This window comes from Capricornis sumatraensis, chromosome 9 (assembly GCF_032405125.1).
Source record: "Capricornis sumatraensis isolate serow.1 chromosome 9, serow.2, whole genome shotgun sequence".
In the NCBI taxonomy this organism is placed as follows: Eukaryota; Metazoa; Chordata; class Mammalia; order Artiodactyla; family Bovidae; genus Capricornis; species Capricornis sumatraensis.
Window position 1 is genome coordinate 82,722,478 of NC_091077.1, and position 20,015 is coordinate 82,742,492.

General features: G+C 38.5%; 1 protein-coding gene across 1 annotated transcript in view; it reads left to right on the forward strand.

Moving 5' to 3' along the window:
- VCAN (versican) overlaps nucleotides 1–20,015 on the forward strand; it is a 120,016-nt gene that overhangs the window by 16,677 nt on the left and 83,324 nt on the right. Inside the window, exons 3-5 of the mRNA XM_068979267.1 lie at nucleotides 2,847–3,224; nucleotides 6,547–6,721; nucleotides 6,807–6,934. Coding sequence (XP_068835368.1) covers nucleotides 2,847–3,224; nucleotides 6,547–6,721; nucleotides 6,807–6,934 — 681 coding nt within the window. The remainder of the gene's footprint in view (nucleotides 1–2,846; nucleotides 3,225–6,546; nucleotides 6,722–6,806; nucleotides 6,935–20,015) is intronic.

Genomic DNA, 20,015 nt, shown 5'->3' on the forward strand with positions numbered 1-20,015 from the left:
TAGCATTCATTTTTGTTTCTTGCACTGTCAGAATTTCAGACAAGTTCTTGCAGGTAGCATTCTTTTTTAACATGCATAGTCGATAAACATTATCCTCTGTGCTACTAAATTTCTTTCTTAAAATATTTATATTTGGTAAACTCAATTCTTATTACCCAATGCATTAAGACCCAAGATTTTATACACAGAAGACTTGGCCACACAGCTTTTTGTTAATCTTGTTGATAAGACTGGATTCTCCATGAATATATATTTACATACAACTGCAGCTTTTAATTTTCTTGTATCTGTAAATATCCAGAACAATAAATAACCCTTGGGAAATTGCCTTTTAACATTATTTTGTTCCAATATATCTTTTCATTATAGCACAGTTATGGAGAAAGGCTCTAAGTGTCAAAAACCTCCCAATTGAATAGATTGGGCTGAATCAAAGAGTCTTATAAATTTATACCACAATTGATGTCAATGATAAAGATGTTTATTCTCCATTTAAAAAGCCATCTTTTATTTGTGAGCTTAATCATCTATAACTCTTCAGGAAGGAAGATAGGAATTCCTAGAACATATGATAGGTACAAATTAAGACATTTTTTAGTTTGTAAAATTCTCACCTCTTTCCTTCTCAGGACCCCTTCTCTGCCAAAAAAAAAAAAAAAAAAGTACAAGATATCTTTTTGTTGTCTTTAGCTCCCTAATGGGATCCAGTCCTTTTGAAGTTAAGTTTTAGTCTTTAGCATCTATATCATTTCTAATGCATGTTCATATTGAGATGTGTGTTACTAATGCCTTTAACCACTAACATACCAAGTGTTAGATACATAGCATTTTGTCAATTAAGAAATATTCTTTTACTCCACCTAGAGGTTACTATTGCTGTTCATCATGTTTACATGAACTGGGAGCTCCCTGTGCACTATAATTTATATTCTATTACCAACACATTGTTTCGCCAACTAGGAGAGACTGGGAGATGGGTGCAAGATGGGGAGGAGAGGTATAGATCCCTATATGAGTGGGTTTTATTTATTTATTTATCTGCATGTAATGGTGTTAAATTATAGTTGAAGTGTTCTTTCTCATTAAAAGTTTAAGGGCTTAAGCAGAAAAGCATTCTGTAGATTAATACTTTAGAAGGGTTGCATGTGTGTGTGTTCAGTCGCTTAGTCACGTCTGACTCTTGCGACCCTATGGACTGTAACCCGCCGGGCTCCTCTGTCCATGGGATTCTCCAGCAAGAATACTGGAGTGGGTTGCTATGCCCTCCTCTAGGGGATCTTCCTGACACAGGGATCAAACCCACATCTCCTGCATCTCCTGTATTGTAGGCGGATTCTTTTTTTTTTTTAATTATTATTTTTTTTATTTGGCTGCACTGGGTCTTAGTTTCAGTATGTAGGATCTAGTTCCCTGGCCAGAAATCAAACCTGGGGCCCCTGCATTGGGTGGCTAGAGACTTAGCCACTGGACCACTAGAGAAGTCCCTGTAGGCAGATTCTTTATCCCTGAGCCACTTGGGAAGCCAGGCTTAGAAGGGTTAGGTGAACAGAAGCCAACATTACCCCCCAGGATATAATGGAGGGATTGGGGTCAGGAGGAGAAGGGGACGACAGAGGATGAGATGGCTGGATGGCATCACCGACTCGATGGACATGAGTCTGAGTGAACTCTGGGAGTTGGTGATGGACAGGGAGGCCTGGCGTGCTGCGATTCATGGGGTCGCAAAGAGTCGGACACGACGGAGCGACTGAACTGAACTGAACTGAATGTTTCGCTGCAAAGCGACTGTAGCTGAATTTGTCATTACGATGAAAGCCTTTGATTCAACACTGAACCATAGTGGGTCCTTCAAGTGTTGGACGTTTCCCTGGTCCAGTCTACTGAAGTACTTTTGATAATTTTCACCTCTTGAAGTTGTTTTCATTTCCTCTAAAGTAATGTGGCAGTTATCTTAATCATTTTTCTTCTTCTCACCTGTTAACTGAAATCTGCTTTCTAACTATTCTTCCTAACATTGGTCAGGTCTTTAAACCTGCATTGCTTAATCTAGGTTCCTTTCACCCTTGATTTCTTGCCTTCCTACAATGGCCTTATTTTATCACTTGTTTTGTTCATGTTGAAATCTAAGTTGCAAACACTTTAAAATGAATGCTCATATTTTAGCACATAAAAATGAGCATTATCCATTTGCAGCAACATGGATGGACCTAGAGATTGTCAAAGTGAGTGAAATCAGACAGAGAAGGAGAAATATCATATAAGAAAAGAGTTATAAATATACCCGGATGAGGGTGTATAGAAAAGAAATTATACAAATGAACTCATCTATAAAACAGAAGCAGACTTACAGACTTAGAGAATGAACTTTTGGCTTGCCATGGGGGAAAACGGGGAAAGTGATAGTTAGGGAGTTTGGGATCGACATGTACACACTGCTATATTTAAAATGGGTAGCCAACAAGGTCCTACTGTATAGCACTGGGAACTCTGCTCAGTATTATGTGGCAGCCTGGATGGGAGGGGAGTTTGGGGAGAGTGGATACATGTATATGTATGGCTGTGTCCCTTTGCTGTCCACCTGAAAGTATCACAACTTTGTTGACCAGCTGTACTCTAGTATAAAATAAAAACTTTAAAAAATAAAAACAAAAGCAACTTTTAATGAGCATTATTAATTCCTGGCTTTGTTATAAAACATTATTGAAATGATGCACTATTCTCTGTATATAAAATCATCCTAATTATTTTACATACTGAAGATGTAACCAAATCCCTGTAATGGTTCTTATCCTTTCACTCATTTAATAGACTCAGCTTGTCGATTTTGTATTTTCTTTTTCCTGTAGTCAACATGGAAAAAAGCCCATCTGTTAAGGGCTCCCTCTCTGGAAAAGTCAACCTACCTTGTCATTTCTCAACCCTGCCTACCTTACCACCTAGTTATAACACCACCAGTGAATTTCTGCGAATCAAATGGTCTAAGATTGAATTGGACAAGACGGGAAAAGATTTAAAGGAGACTACCGTCCTCGTGGCCCAAAATGGGAATATCAAGATTGGTCAAGACTACAAAGGGAGGGTGTCGGTGCCCACACATCCCGAGGACGTGGGCGATGCCTCACTCACCATGGTCAAACTGCTGGCCAGTGATGCGGGCCGCTACCGCTGTGACGTCATGTACGGGATTGAGGACACACAGGACACGGTGTCATTGACCGTGGAGGGTAAGGCTTGGGAATCTAGAAGAAGCTGGTATTATAGGATACCTGCTTCAGAAGTGTGGTGAAACAAGATTCAAAGTAGCCATTGCTCAGGGTTTGAACAAAGGGAAAAAACACACCAATCGACCCAATAGTCCATGTCTTTCACTAAAAATGAACTGTTAATTGTTCAGGAGTCAAGGAAGGTGACTTTATACCACATATAATGAATACTTCAAGACATGGTATATAGCTCAAGAATCATTACTTCATTACTGAGACCTATCAGCAATTATTTTTTAAGAATGCAAAGACGGATCTACAGTTTAATTTTTTTTACATATATGTATATATGTGCATGTACACTCACATGCATACATATACACACATATACATACACACACACACACACACACCTTTTTTCTCACTCTCCTAGCATGATTATTAAAATGTTTGAGTTTGCTTTTAAGACATATAAGTTATATCTTAACTTACATTGAATAAATAAGGCACCTAATAAGTCCATGGTATATATTAATATCATAGTGCTTTGAAAAGGCAAGGACTCAATAAACATTTGAATTGGATCAAAACAAGAATTCGGTGTATTTTTTTAAGGTCAATACACTAGTTATCCACTGTCTTGCAATGAGACACTTTAGTTTCAGCCCCCTTTCAGTGGTAGTTTGTATGTCATTTGAATTTAAGTTAGGAGACAAAGCAAAGAAAAATTGCTTTAATTGGGTACACACATAATGCCACAGCTCTTGGAAGCAGAATATTTTGGCAAGTTATTAAGCAAAATTCTCATACCCAGACATGATGGAACAGATTTTTCTTCCAACCCTCCGTTTCCCTATAAAATATTTACCTTTCAGAAACATATACAAAGGGTTTTATTAAAACTCTTTCTTGTGTAGCCAAAAGGAAATACTCTGAATTTCAGATGTGACAGATTAATTTTCTGAACATCCTTTCCCATTCAGATCCTATTGCTCTCTTCTATAAATCTATTTTTATGTTTTCCAGGCATTCACTGAACACCCTGGGCTCTTTGCTTTTAATCTTTTTATCATTTACTTTGATTAGTCTTGGATTGTTTTTTCTACTGATCTATTTCTTCCTCTTTTTGTGTGATGTAACATACCATGTATATATATAATATATAAACTGAGATATGCATTATACATATATTATATATATATATTAAATCCCAGAAGTTTAACAACTTCTTACAATCTTCATCATTAAAGAATTAGCAGTGGATTTGCCCCTTTCCCCTCTGAAACAATGAAAATTCTCCACTTAATCTCCTTAGCCCCATGAGGTCTTCAAATTATCCAGCAATTATAGATACTTATACAGTCTGATATTCCCTGCCTTGGTCATGGAGGCCCCTTTGTGCCCCCTTACTGCCAATCCTAGGTGCACAAGGAAGATTTTTAATTACCAAGAAGGTTCTTTGAAGCTTTGATCAGCAGAAGACTAATTTAAAACCATGCAAAGTCTTGCTCAAGTCTCAGAGGTCATTATAAACATACTTATAGGACCATTTATACTTCCTGGAAATTTTAAAGTTGTTCTGTAAAGGTATAAATTTTATGAAAAACATTCGGTGGTTTTTTTTTTTCTTTGAAAAATCAGAAATGGGAAATAAGTATTAGTTGTCAGTGCATCCACTTGGTACCTGTGCAGGCCTTTTTGAATTGACACTGATCAGAGGTGCTTATTGATGACATGCCTAGTCTGTCCCCTGTAAGATGCTTTATTGGCACATACCTGTTTTGGAAGAGAGAAGCAAGGATAGGCATGTGGAAAACAATTTAATAGCTAGAAGTCAAGCTGTGTGTGTGTGAGAGAGAGAGAGATGGAGGGAGGCTGTTGTCAACTCTAAGAAATTACTAGGAATAAAAGGAAAGTGGAAGATATCTTGGAAACCAAAATTAATTCCACATAATAAATATGTGGTGTTAAATGATATGACAATAAAATCTCATCCATATAACCCAATTACTCCGATTTCTATTTTCCAGTGACTTCCTAGGCACATTAGCTTGACTCACTTTGCTGTCTGATGAAAATGACTCACCATATTTACTCCAGTTAAAAATGGAGATGCCCTTGCTCAAGTGGGAGGAAGGGCCCAAGCTTCACCCCCTCAGTTGCTCTTTTCTCAGGCTTTTGACAGCTCTTTGACCCTGAAACACAGTTCAAGAACCACTAGTTTATGCAGCTCCGAAAATACAACAAAGTGGAATTTGAAGCACATATCAGGATGCTTGGCTTCTACCGCAGGAGTCTGGAGAACTTTATTTCAGGCCTTCTTTGGGATAAAAATCATACATTTTACCTGTCAAAGTGGAGATCCTACATTATGCAAATCAGTTAGTGAATATGATAAACATTTGTTATAGTAGCCTATCCAATATTTTAAGCTATTTTAAAATTCTTTATCTAATTTGATCTTCATTTCAATAAGACAACATAAGCACTGTTAGGTATACTTTATAGAGGAGGAAATTAAGGCTTATATATGATTAAGGAGCAAATCAGGAATTGGAATAGGCCTTCTCTTATATACTCCAGTGTCTTTTCCATTATAATATATTGTCTCTGTAAGTAAATACCACAATATTTCAAGTTTGGTGGAAGTGGTATTGGTGAAGGTTCTACATGCTTCTACTGAGTTGGCCCTGAGTACAAACATGAAGTAAGAGGAGTTGATCTCGTGACCTCCTTAACTCTCTCTATCTCTTGCAGCACCTACTCCCTTTAGTTGTTGGTGGTTCCCCTGATAGCTTGTGCGTGCATGCTCAGTTGCTTCAGCCGTGTCAGACTATTTTGAAACCCCATGGACTGGAGCCCACCAGGCTCCTCTGTCCATGGGATTCTCCAGGCAAGAATGCTGGAGTGGGTTGCCATGCCCTCCTCCAGGGGATCTTCCCTACCCAGGGATTGAACCTGTATCTCCTGCATTGCAGGCAGATTCTTTATCCACTGAAGCACCCGGGAAGCTGTGATAGCCTCAACACTACCTATAATTAGGACAACTAGTCACCATTTGGGATTTAGCAGCTTAAATCTTTTTTTCAGATGGTTTCTGTGGGAACAGAAAACTCCTGACTAGGAAACTCTCTGATGGAGCAGAATGGGATACCTGAGTGAATAGCACTTCTGGGGTTCCTTAGATCACCATAATTTTGCATAATGCTATATGAAGTAAAATAAATTGTCATGGTCTTAAGACCGTGTTAGCAAGTCATTTGACATATTGCTCCAATGAGAAAATGCACAGTATGTGGGGAGACTTGAACTGGCCTGTAATTGTTCGCTGCTATCGTTGCAGGGGTTGTGTTTCACTACAGGGCGGCAACCAGCAGGTACACCCTGAATTTTGAGATGGCCCAGAAGGCTTGCATGGACATTGGGGCCGTCATAGCCACCCCAGAGCAGCTGCATGCGGCCTATGAAGATGGGTTTGAGCAGTGTGATGCAGGCTGGCTCTCAGATCAGACTGTTAGGTGAGTGGTCTGGGGGCCACTGGCCTTACTTCATCACTTGGGGAGTGAGAATATAGCGCTACTTCCTAGTCCTTTATTTTCCCAGGTATCCCATCCGGGTTCCCCGAGAAGGCTGCTATGGAGACATGATGGGGAAGGAAGGAGTCCGGACCTACGGATTCCGTGCTCCTCATGAAACTTACGATGTGTACTGTTACGTGGACCATCTGGATGGTAAGATGTTCACATTTCTATAGCTTCATTTGACCCAAGAAAATCGAGGAAACACTGGGAGCACGTGGGGATAGAGTGAGTCTTCATGCTTGTTTGGATTCCAAACAGCAACATTTAGTTTAAATAACCGTATGATTCTGTGGTGAAATAAGCTTAAATTAAAGTGGAAAGAGAAAGAGGGCTGTGTAAATGGTTATGTAGGTTTGAAATGTCTTTAGTTAATGGCAGGTTTGCTTTCAGTCATGCTGCCATTGGAACGTTTCCAATACACTTTTAGAGCATTAAGAATAGAAACCTGTAAGGGCGGTACCTATTCTTGTAAGAACTTCAGGTAAAATCCTGTGATGACAAACCACTGTGAATCCAAGTGCTGATAAACATCCCAAAGTGCAACTGAATAACACAAGCTAGCCAAGGAAGGATTTTCATGGTTTGCTTCTCCTTGTGTTCACTTTGCTACACTAACATTTAAAGTAATCATTTATTCATTCAGTCAATCAGCACGCAAAAACAAACAAACAAACAAACAAAACAAACACCCACTATGTGATAGATACTCTGCTTGTTAGAACTGTGAAGTCAGGTAAGATATAAGCCTTGCTTTAGAGATTCTTAGAGCCTGATTGACTCTGGCGTCTTCATTTCTTCCTGGGTGACAGAGTGAGACTCTTAGAGATAGTAAGTTTGAGTTCTCTTCTGGCAATGTTACCTAAGGACACAATATAGTTTTATTATAAGACACATGGAGTAGAAGTTTCTGTGACTTTTGAAATGGAAGTTCACTTGTAGCAATAGCTATCTTAGAGGCCTAAATATATAAATAGAGGTATCGCATTGAGCTATACATTTAATTTTAGCTGGGTACCCATAGAAGAATGATCTCAATTTTCTTATGTTTAAAATGAGGAGGTTGGACTAGAAAATTTCCATAGTCCCTCCCAACATAATTAAATTATCTGATTCTATGAATTGAATAAACAACCTCAGTGACTGAAAGCTAGAAAATAAGCAGCTTATATTTGCCTGGTGTCCTAAATTTGAATAGGATAGCCTGATTCCAAGAAGCCTGATTTCTTTAGTGTGGTTCTCTAGCATCTTAACATTCTTATTATGACTGTTATTTAAGATTGATACATGTGTTTTCTAAACCATAATTTCAGATACTAACAATTTACCTTTTTCACAAAGATAAAGGGAAAATAATCTAGAAAATGCAAGCTATGAGATATAGCTTATCTCCCTCCTTAAGTTTAATTTTAAATTTAGTTAACTTTTTCCATAGGATAAGAGATGGTTGATAGGAGATTCTGATTTTAGGAAACAAATTTTGTTATTGCTGTCTCAGTAAGATGGAAATTTGTACCTAAATTCAGTCAGGTGGAATTTATATTACCATTGTTGTTTTCTTTTGGAATAATGTCTATTAGAGTGATAGCAATAGAAATTTCTGGAATGTTGGTAATACTGGAACTAAATCAGAGACAGATTTTGCTAAAGTATATATGTTGTAATTATCTAAAAAATCTTTACCAAGTGTAATTGAAATGGTGGCTTTCAGGTATAAATCTGTGGCCAATTTGATCCCAATATGAATAAACATCAACAGCACAAGCCAACCTTTGTGATGGAAAGTTACAATTATGTATTTACAGTGCTCCCAGAAAGCATGCCTAGGGGTCCCTCTGCATGTCTCTTCTTCAGTCTGATCCTGATGAAGGTACTGAAACCCCACTCTCTAAGGCTACAGAATCGCTAGCTTTTTTGAAGTCTAGAGGACTTTGTGCAGAAGCTCCAGAAATTCCATGCCCTCCACAAATTCTGTGTGAGATACTTTTGACAGGTCTTGGTGAGAAAAGCCCTGCCAAGGACTCCTAGCCAAGTTGTACCCATCAAGAGCTGGCTCCCTAAAATCTGTTTAGAGTATCATAACTAGTGTTTGGGGAAAATTGAGCTGTTAGAAGAGCCATTCTGAGGATGTATGCATACACCACAATGAGAAGGATTTATCAGTCATATAGGAGTTCTTCTCCACCTCCATAAACATTGTCACTTCTAGGGCAACTGTTATTCGTAAAACCAGTCTCTGCTCCAGGGTAACCCAACTGTGTTTTATATAGTTATATATTTACTTGGGATATATGTTCATGTATTTGATAACTGAAAACTTGAAGTATGTAACACAGCATAACTTTAGTTGAGGTATTTATACTAAAACGACAGAATCTGAAATTTTTTGTCTTACCACATAGAAGTTGGAAGACAAAGATGAAAGAATTAATATAAACTCGAATTCAAGCACTGGTTGAAATTTGTGTCAGCAGAGTTACAAGGCTTTAATTTGTTTCACAGAAGGGATTAGTTTCAGAGGATATTCAATATGTTTATAATGACATTTATTGTGAAATGGGATCAGTAAGGATAATTCCCTTTTCATCACAGTATGAAGATAAAATGAGTTAAGGTATAAAGTGTTTGTCACAATGTGTGGCACAAAGTCAGTGCTCAATAAATAGTAGTTATTATAGTTTATAGATTTTAAAAAGGTTCTTATTTCTGCTGAATTCTTAATTGATTTCATTTTTGCTCTTTTGTATGTAAGTAAGTCAAGTGCCTTGAGGGATGAACAGGACCTGAAAAGATACCAAGAGAACAAAAACAAAATGAAAAATGAATACTAAATGAAAACTGAAATTGTTCCAAAAGTTTAGTTTTCATTTTTCATTTAGTATTTAGTTTTGCATGTCTAGCCCCAAACTCTCTTCTGAATTCCATATCTGCACTTCTGGTTTGTGAATCATTTTGGTGTCTCATCTCTGCTTTTCTGTCTTACCTCACAAGTAATCCCCAAGCCTTTAATAGTTCTTCAAGGGACCTGTTTTATGGCCATCAAAACAAGCAATCACCATGGCCATATCATTTGCCTACTCAGCGTGGTATGGTATGAATTTCCTGTTGCCTTCCTCCTCAAGCAAATGCTGCTGGCTCATTAAAGAACCTCAATCCTGGCTCAGGAGTATAAACTTTTCAGCTGTGTTTCCGTCTCTCTGATATGACCTTGCTTACGTGCACCAGCTGTCCCTAGCTCCTGCCAACAGTTGTGCTTTGAGCCTCTCTGAGAACAAACCTCTCGTCTTCCCAGCATTCCACTCTTCCCTATGCCTGTGAGCAGACTGCCTTCAAGAGCCCATCTTTGGCCCTTCCAGCTCACACTGCCATTTTCTGATTTTGAACTCCCACTTTTCTTAGAGTTAGGGCCACATATCTGGTGTTGAATTCTTCTTTCTGGTTGTTTTATATTCATCATACACAAACTATTACCTAATATTTTTATTTCTGAAAAAACTTGTGTAAGATCCTGGTAGAAATAAGGGAATAACCATCTTCTATAACTCTCCAACCACAGTGAAGAATCTATTCCAGTATAAGACACATAGCAGAACTAAAGAACTACACGGTGGTAATTGCAGTATTTTTCCAAACTTTGTCTCTTTCGGAAACCGCCTCCACCACCCTACCATTTCTACAGTACTTGAAAACAAATGCCAAATTTTGTTCACCAGACTTACTAAGGATCTATTTTTTTCATTGGATCACCAAGGTGCTAGTTTTTCTCTTTGAATTTCTCCTTTCACTCTTTTCTGTGGTGTCTCTTAGAAATAACTTTTGCCTAGAGATACTCCTTTATTCTTTCTAGCCTCTCCAGTCATTTCCCATTTTTGCCTCCCCAGCCAATTGTCTTTTCTGGGATTGGTCCCTTTGTACCTATTCATAAATCATAGGTTTATTTTTCTACTGCTTCCTTATTTCAAAATCAGGATAACACGTCTATAACTTGTCTAATGCTTCCATGTCATCCAGGTGTCTGACCTAGAACCAAAAGCAACTTTTCCTTTTTGTCTTCTGAGCTCCTTTATATATGTAAGCTTCTCTGGTGGCTCAGCCCATAAAGAATCCTCCTGCCAATGCAGGAGATGCAGGTTCGATATGAAAACCTAAAAATATTCAGGTAAAAACCTGAATGTCATTAAACAGCTCTTAGAGCAGGGCTTAATTCCAGCTTCTTTAGAGGATTTTATAGGATCAAAATCAGATACCAAATCTGTAAATTGTGTGATTTCCTGCCTGTGGATTCTCAGATTGACTTTTAATATTAATGGAGTTTTCAGTGTGTAATCTACAGATTACTTTACTGCTGGGAGTTATTTAAGAATTAGTGATAATTGGGTTGATTCCGTTAAAATGCCCCATGTCAACTAGAATAGCTTCCTGCACACTGTGGTTCAGCAGATGGCTTCAAATATTGATTCCGGATTATAGAATCTCTCCACATTGATTGATGTCGGTGCTCGAAGATGCTGAAACTTTTTATTCTCTACAGAACTCACAGAATCGTAGATCACAGTTAAGGCTGTGGGTTCCCAAACAGGCTTTGGACATGAACCCTTGCTAAGGGTTTGAAATTGAACTTGGAGTTCTTTTTGTTTAAGTGAATGTCTCGCTAAGAGTCACTGAGGAAGGTGTCCAGGCGTGGACCCTGGCAGAACCTCTGGAAAATGATGCCCTCTGTCAGTGTGACTTGAATAGATTGACTGTGAAGTAGCTCCAGGGGTAGAATAAGAGAAAAAAAAAATTATTTGTTGTATGGTTGTATTGTCCTTTAACTTAATTCTCAGAAAAACCTTGACAGGGATTTTTGTAAAACCTTCCTTTTTATACATGAAGATACTAAGGAACGGAAGTGAAGTGACTGGATATACCCTTTTTTTACTGTCCTTCTGGAGTAGCTTTTCAGGACCACCAAAGATTCGCCAGTAGAGGAACAGGCAGTCTTACAAACCAGGAGGGTGCCAAGTACTCTTAAGGCTCCCCCAAAACTCTGATTTTTCACATCACACAAAAATATCCTAATTCTTATCTGAGTAATGATTGCATTCCTGTTTGGATTACAGTGATTGGGATTGCTGGGTTAAATGGCAACTCTATTTTTAACATTTTGAGGAACTGTTTTGAAATTTTTACCAGAAGTACCTTAGGGTCCTGATTCTTTCATTCTTGCCAGCATTTGTTTTAATCTGATTTTTTTATTATAACCATCCTAATGTGTGCAGTACTATCTCAGTGTGGTTTTGATTTGTATTTCTCTGATAGCTAGTGATGCTGAGCAACTTTTCCTATGACTGTTGACTATGTACATAATTTTCTTGGAGAATTATCTATTCAGAAGCTTTGCTCATTTTTAATTGTGTGTTTGTCTTTTTATTACTGAGTTATAGGAATTCTTTGTATATTCTAGTTCAAGAGTGTCTATGCAGATATATAATTTGCAAGTATTTTCTCCCATTCTCTGATTTGCCTTTTTACTTTCTCAATAGGACCTTTTGATGAACAAAGTTTTTAATTTTGATGAAATCCAATATCTAGTTTTTCTTTGATAATTTGTGCTTTTGGTGTCACATCCAAGAAAACACTGCTAAATCCCTAGTCATGAAGACTTATTTCTGTGTTTGTTTCTAAGAACTCTGGAAGTTTTCACTTTTATTTTTATCTATTTTGAGTTATATTTTGTATATGGCAACTCTTTGCAGAAGAAGTAAAACAATTTTGAAAAAGAAGAGCACAGTTGGGAGTCTCATATTTTCCACTTTCAAAATTTACTACAGAGCAACAGTAATCCAAACACTGTGGCAGTGACCTAAGGATAGTCATAGAGATCAATGGGACAGAGTCCAGAAACAAACCCATATATGCATGATCAATAGATTTTCACCAGGGTGCCAAGGCCACTAAATGGGGAAAGAATAGTTCTTTTTAACAAATAGTGCTGGCATAATTGAATACCCACATTCCAAAGAATGGATTTGGATTCTTATGCCATATACAAAGGGATTTCCCTGGTGGCTCAGATCGTAAAGAATCTGACTGTAATGCAGGAGACCCCAGTTCAATCCCTGGGTCAGGAAAATCCTCTGGAGAAGGGATTGGCTACCCACTCCAGTAGTCTTACCTGGAGAATTCCATGGACAGAGGAGCCTGGCGGGCTACAGTCCATGGGATTGAAAGTGAAAGTGAAAATCACTCAGTTGTATCTGACTCTTTTCGACCCTGTGGACTATACAGTCCATGGAACTCTCCAAGTCAGAATACTGGTGTGTGTAGCCACTCCCTTCTCCCGGGAATTTTCCTGACCCAGGGATCGAACTGGGGTCTCCTGCTATACAGGCAGATTCTTTACCATCTGAGCCACCAGGGAAATGCTTTTATATATGGCATAAGAATCCAAATCCATGCTTTGGTATGTGAGTATTCAATTATGCCAGCACTATTTGTTAGAAAGACTATTTTTTCCTCATTTTAATGGCCTTGACACCCCAATGAAATCTATTGATCATAAATATATGGGTTTGTTTCTGGACTCTGTCCCATTGATCTGTATGACTATACTTATGTCACTATCACATTGTTTTGATTACTATTGCTTTGTAGTAAATTTTGAAATTGGAAAATATGAGACTCCCAACTGTGTTCTTCTTTTTCAAAATTGTTTTACCTCTTCTGGACCCCTTGAATTCCTACATGATCTTTGGGATCCATTTATCAATTTCTGCAAAAAATCCAGCTGAGTTTGAATTGAATCTCCAGATCAATTTGAGGTGTATTGTCATCTTGACAATATTGAGTCTTCAGATTATATCTGTAAACATGGGATATTTTTTCATCTTTTGTTTGGATATTCTTTACTTTCTTTCAGCAGTGTTTTATAGTTTCAGAGCTTTCAGAATATAGGTTTTGCATTACTTTTGTTAAATTTAACCTAAATATTTTTCTCTTTTGATGTAAATATAAATGGAATTTTCTTTATTTCTTTTTCTAATTGTTCACTCGAAGTGTGTAGAAATAAACTGATTTTTTTAGATTGGCCTTGTATATTTTATCCTACAAGCTTGTTGAAATTATCTATTAGTTCTAATATATTTTTATAGAATCCTCAGGGTTTTCTATATATAGTCCCTTTTATTTTATAATCTAGAATTAAATAAGTAGAAATGTCTTGACACAAACCCCTTAAAACATGTGACAGTCATTTGCTTTAAGGCTTGATGGCAATTTCTAGAATTCTAAATTGAAAGAGCTTCTTTGGAAATACAGGGCCATTTAACTCTGAGCTGTGAAAAGTTTAAAAAAAACTAGGCTGATCTTCCTATGTTGACCTGCAGCCGTGCTGTGCCTGTCAAACCAAATAACACATTCTATCTTCTGTATATTTTGAAGACTCAGACATCCAGAAATTTTTTAGAATCTCTTTCTCACTCTAATTAAAGTCTTACTGCTCTGTCATGGGGAAAGAATGAGATCTGACATCCTGAAAACCATAAAAATATGCTTAAATTTTGGTGGGATTTCCTGTATCTTTAATCCCTTCAAATGACGTGTAGAAGATCTTGTGTAATAGCACATCGACAAATATGTGGATTCCTTTTCCCATGAATGTTATCTGATTTAAAGAATGTTAACTGACTATCACATGACTGATGACAATTCTCTAAATTAATTAAAGTTTGAATTCTTCAAAACCCAGTGTCTATGCTTTAAGCCACATTTTGTTTCTCAGTTCAGTTCAGTCGCTCAGTTGTGTCCGATTCTTTGTGACCCCATGAATCGCAGCATGCCAGGCCTACCCGTCCATCACCAACTCCCGGAGTTCACTCAAACTCATGTCCATCCAGTCGGTGATGCCATCCAGCCATCTCATCCTCTGTCGTCCCTTTCTCCTGCCCCCAGTCCTTCCCAGCATCAAAGTCTTTTCCAATGAGTCAACTCTTCGCATGAGGTGACCAAAGTATTGGAGTTTCAGCTTCAGCATCAGTCCTTCCAAAGAACACCCAGGACTGATCTCCTTTAGGTTGGACTGGTTGGAACTCCTTGTAGTCCAAGGAACTTGCAAGAGTCTTCTCCAGCATCACAGTTCAAAAGCATCAATTCTTTGGCGCTCAGCTTTCTTCACAGTTCAACTCTCATATCCATACATGACCACTGGAAAAACCATAGCCTTCACCAGACAGACCTTTGTTGGCAAAGTAATGTCTCTGCTTTTCAATATGCTATCTAGGTTGGTCATAACTTTCCTTCCAAGGAGTAAGCATCTTTTAATTTCATGGCTGCAGTCACCATCTGCAGTGATTTTGGAGCCCCCAGAAATTAAGTCTGCCACTGTTTCCACTGTTTCCCCATCTATTTCCCATGAAGTGATGGGACATGTTGCCATAATCTTCGTTTTCTGAATGTTGAGCTTTAAGCCAACTTTTCACTCTCCTCTTTCACTTTCATCAAGAGGCTTTTTATTTCCTCTTCACTTTCTGCCATAGGGTGGTGTCATCTGCATATATGAGGTTATTGATATTTCTCCAGGCAATCTTCATTCCACTTTGTGCTTCCTCCAGCCCAGCGTTTCTCATGATGTACTCTGCATAGAAGTTAAATAAACAGGGTGACAATATACAGCCTTGACGTACTCCTTTTCCTTTTTGGAACCAGTCTATTGTTCCATGTCCAGTTCTAACTGTTGCTTCCTGACCTGCATACAGGTTTCTCAAGAGGCATGTCAGGTAATCTGGTATTCCCATCTCTTTCAGAATTTTCCACAGTTTATTGTGATCCACACAGTTGGCTTTGGCATAGTCAATAAAGCAGAAATAGATGTTTTTCTGGAACTCTGTTGCTTTTTTCATGATCCAGTGGATGTTGGCAATTTGATCTCTGGTTCCTCTGCTTTTTCTAAAACCAGCTTGAACATCTGGAAGTTCACAGTTCACGTATTGCTGAAGCCTGGCTTGGAGAATTTTGAGCATTACTTTACTAACGTGTGAGATGAGTACAATTGTGTGTTAGTTTGAGCATTCTTTGGCATTGCCTTGCTTTGGGACTGGAATGAAAACTGACCTTTTCCAGTCCTGTGGCCACTGCTGACTTTTCCAAAGTTGCTGGAATATTGAGTGCAGCACTTTCACAGCATCATCTTACAGGATTTGAAATAGCTCAACTGGAATGCCATCACCTCCACTAGCTTTGTTCGTAGTGATGCTTCCTAAGGCCCACTTGACTTCACACTCCAGGATGTCTGGCTCTAGGTGTTTTTTACTTCAGCCCAAAGCAAGTGAGATATTTGAAAGGTGCTGACCTGGCCATTACACCCCAAATTAGATACATTGCCAGCCTAACACTAGAATTGGATGAAGCTACCTTGGCAGCCCCAGTTTTCTTGTCACTGGTAACAGAAGATTGGTTTCTGTATAGGTTAAAGAATCGAATCTTAGGGGGAACTGACATGCTTTTGAATTATCTACAAATTTTGGCTGTCAAAAGATTATATAATAGTGTATGTTGGCTATTAACCAACCACATACAGCTGATGGATTTTGTGATCCAGGATAATGAGTATTAGTCTTTATTGCTTTGATCCTGTATATATAGACATGAGCAAAAAAAAAAAAAAAAAAAAAGAGAGAGAGAGAAAGAGCAAAAGGCAGAGGGGAAAAAAAAGGAAACTTTCTTTGAAAAAACTTAAAAGTCCAAAACTTTAAACCTAGTAATAATTATATTGACTTGTCTTTATTGCCATAACACCATATACTGTAAGTGGTTTTATTATTATGGACATGTCATGTGACTATTTCCAGCTCATATACCATGTCTACGTTTGCATACACTTATTGCCTGTATACGATTTTGACCCAAACAGCAGGGAACTGTAATAACAATCACAAATCTTGATCTTCCTTATAGTGAACAAAAAATCATGAAATTCTATTCTCAGATGAGCAAAGAGACTCATGATTAGTTTATAGGAGCTAATTTTCAGACAGTTCAGGATAGATAGGTTATGAGCATGTACACACACACATAAACAGAAGAAGCATAAATATTTATCACACTCTCCAGAAAATAGACCCATCTAGATAACTGTGGTGAGACCTCAGCTTTGACTACCACAGAGAGCAGTCCGTCTAGGAAGGACCTGAATAATTCTCTGTGATCTGCTGGGGCCAGTTTCCTGTTCGCCTTGGCAATCTCAGAGAATTGTTTGTGAAAGAAAAAGATCCTCTTTCAGTTTGCTCTGAACTCAGAGTTTCTTTCATAATTTTTCTGAGTTACTCCTGAGTATCAGCTCTTGGTTTTTGAACATTGTAGGTCATCTTAATGTTTTGGTTTGTTTTCATCACTACTTGCCACATTTTAGTATGTGTCATTTCTAAGTCTGCCAAGGAATAGCTTTTCCATTTAGCAATCAAAAGTGTGGAAAAAGAACACGCATGATCCACTTTCCAGAGAGTCTTTTAGCAGTTACTTTTCAAATTTAAGTATTATTTTTCCTTAATATTTTTGATGATGTTAATTCCTGTCATTAAGACGAATTTAGTTTGTAGAATGTCACCAGATATTAAAATCTCACCAGCAGTGTCTTCCAGTTTCTTCTAGGGCATCCCTAGAAAGTTGGAAAAATAGGAATAATTTAAAGTCACAGCATTTAACTTGATATTTTGGAAAAACAGAAGTTAAGCTACTGCATATGTGTTTACCATATGAAAATGCAAATTATCCCATGTGTGAAATCCTCTGTTCTACATTATAGTTTATGTGTGTACTAATAAGAACGTATATATATATATACATGTCAGTAAATTCTTAGAACAACTTAACTTCACATTTTACATTAAGTCGTGCATTGCTTTGTGTATAAAGGATATTTTGTGTATTTCTTTCCTTACATTTTATCTGCTCTCAAGAGCAAATGATTGTTATTACGTTAGGACACTTACATGTTCACCTTACATATGGTCCTGGACACCATCAGGGTCTTTGCCCTGGTCCAGCTTCTTCTGCTCATTTACAGTCTTTGACACAGCCTTGGTAGGCAGTGGACTTCATATGACCTGCATTTTTGTGTTTTTAGTTCCTGGTTTGATTCTGATTACCTGGTCTATATACTGTGTTTCTGTCTTGGACAGGTTAACACATAGGCTATGAGAAACTTAATATGTGCTGATGTATTTTTGTTATGGCTCAACTGAGATTCTTCTTCTTGACTGAAACATACATGATTCTCAGTCGCTCAGTCATGTCTGACTCTTTGCAACCCCATGGACTGCAGCACACCAGGCATCCCTGTCCATCACCAACCCCCAGAGTTTACTCAGACTCTTATCCATTGAATCAGTGACGCCATCCAGCCATCTCATCCTCTGTCATCCCCTTCTCTCCAACATTCAATCTTTCCCAGAATCAGGGTCTTTTCAAATGAGTCAGCTCTTCGCATGAGGTGGCCAAAGTACTCGACTTTCGGCTTCAGCATCAGTCCTTCCAATGAATATTCAGGACTGATTTCCTTTAGGATGGACTGGTTAGATATCCTTGTAGTCCAAGGGACTCTTAAGAGTCTTCTCCAACACCACAGTTCAAAAGCATCAATTCTTTGGCACTCAGCTTTCTTTATAGTCCAACTCTCACATCCACACATGACTACTGGAAAAACCATAGTTTTGACTAGATGGACCTTTTTTGGCAAAGTAATGTCTCTGCTTAATATGCTGTCTCAGTTCAGTTCGGTTCGGTCACTCAGTTGTGTCCGACTCTGTGACCCCATGAATTGCAGCACGCCAGCCTACCTGTTCATCACCAACTCCCAGAGTTCACCCAAACTCATGTCCATCGAGTTGGTGATACCATCCAGCCATCTCATCCTCTGTCGTCCCCTTCTCCTCCTGCCCCCAGTCCCTCCCAGCATCAGAGCCTTTTCCAATGAGTCAACTCTTCACATGAGGTGGCCAAAGTATTGGAGTCTCAGCTTTAGCATCAGTCCTTCCAATGAACACCCAGGACTGATCTCCTTTAGAATTTACTGGTTGGATCTCCTTGCAGTCCAAGGGACTCTCCAGTCTTCTCCAACACCACGGTTCAAAAGCATCAATTCTTTGGCGCTCAGCTTTCTTCACAGTCCAACTCTCACATCCATACGTGACCATTGGAAAAACCATAGCCTTCACTAGACAGACCTTTGTTGGCAAAGTAATGTCTCTGCTTTTCAATATGCTATCTAGGTTGGTCATAACTTTCCTTCCAAGGAGTAAGCATCTTTTAATTTCATGGCTACAGTTACCATTGGCAGTGATTTTGGAGCCCCCAGAAATTAAGTCTGCCACTGTTTCCACTGTTTCCCCATCTATTTCCCATGAAGATGAGACTGGATGCCATGATCTTCGTTTTCTGAATGTTGAGCTTTAAGCCAACTCTTTCACTCTCTTTCATCAAGAGGCTTTTTAGTTCTTCACTTTCTGCCATAAGGGTGGTGTCATCTGCATATCTGAGGTTATTGATATTTTTCCCAGCAATCTTGATTCCAACGTGTGCTTCATCCGGCCCAGCGTTTCTCATGATGTACTCTGCATAGAAGTTAAATAAGCAGGGTGACAATATACAGCCTTGGCATACTCCCTTCCCAATTTGGAACCAGTCTGTTGTTCCATGTTCTGTTCTAACTATTGCTTCCTGACCTGCATACAGATTTCTCAAGAGGCAGGTCAGGTAATCTGGTATTCCCATCTCTTCAAGAATTTTTTACAGCTTGTTGTGATCCACACAGTCAAAGGCTTTGGTGTAGTCAATAAAGCAGAAATAGATGTTTTTATGGAACTCTCTTGCTTTTTTCATGATCCAGCGGATGCTGGCCATTTGATCTCTGGTTCCTTTGCCTTTTCTAAATCGAGCTTGAACATCTGGAAGTTCACAGTTCGTGTTCTGTTGAAGCCTGGCTTGGAGAATTTTGAACATTACTAGCGTGTGAGATGAGTGCAATTGTGTGTTAGTTTTAGCATTCTTTGACATTGCTTTCCTTTGAGATTGGAATGAAAACTGACCTTTTCCAGTCCTGCAGCCACTGCTGGGTTTTCCACATTTGCTGGCATTTGAATGCAGCACTTTCACCGCATCATCTTTCAGGATTTGAAATAGCTCAACTGGAATTCCATCACCTCCACTAGCTTTGTTCGTAGTGATGCTTCCTAAGGCCCATCTGACTTTGCATTCCAAG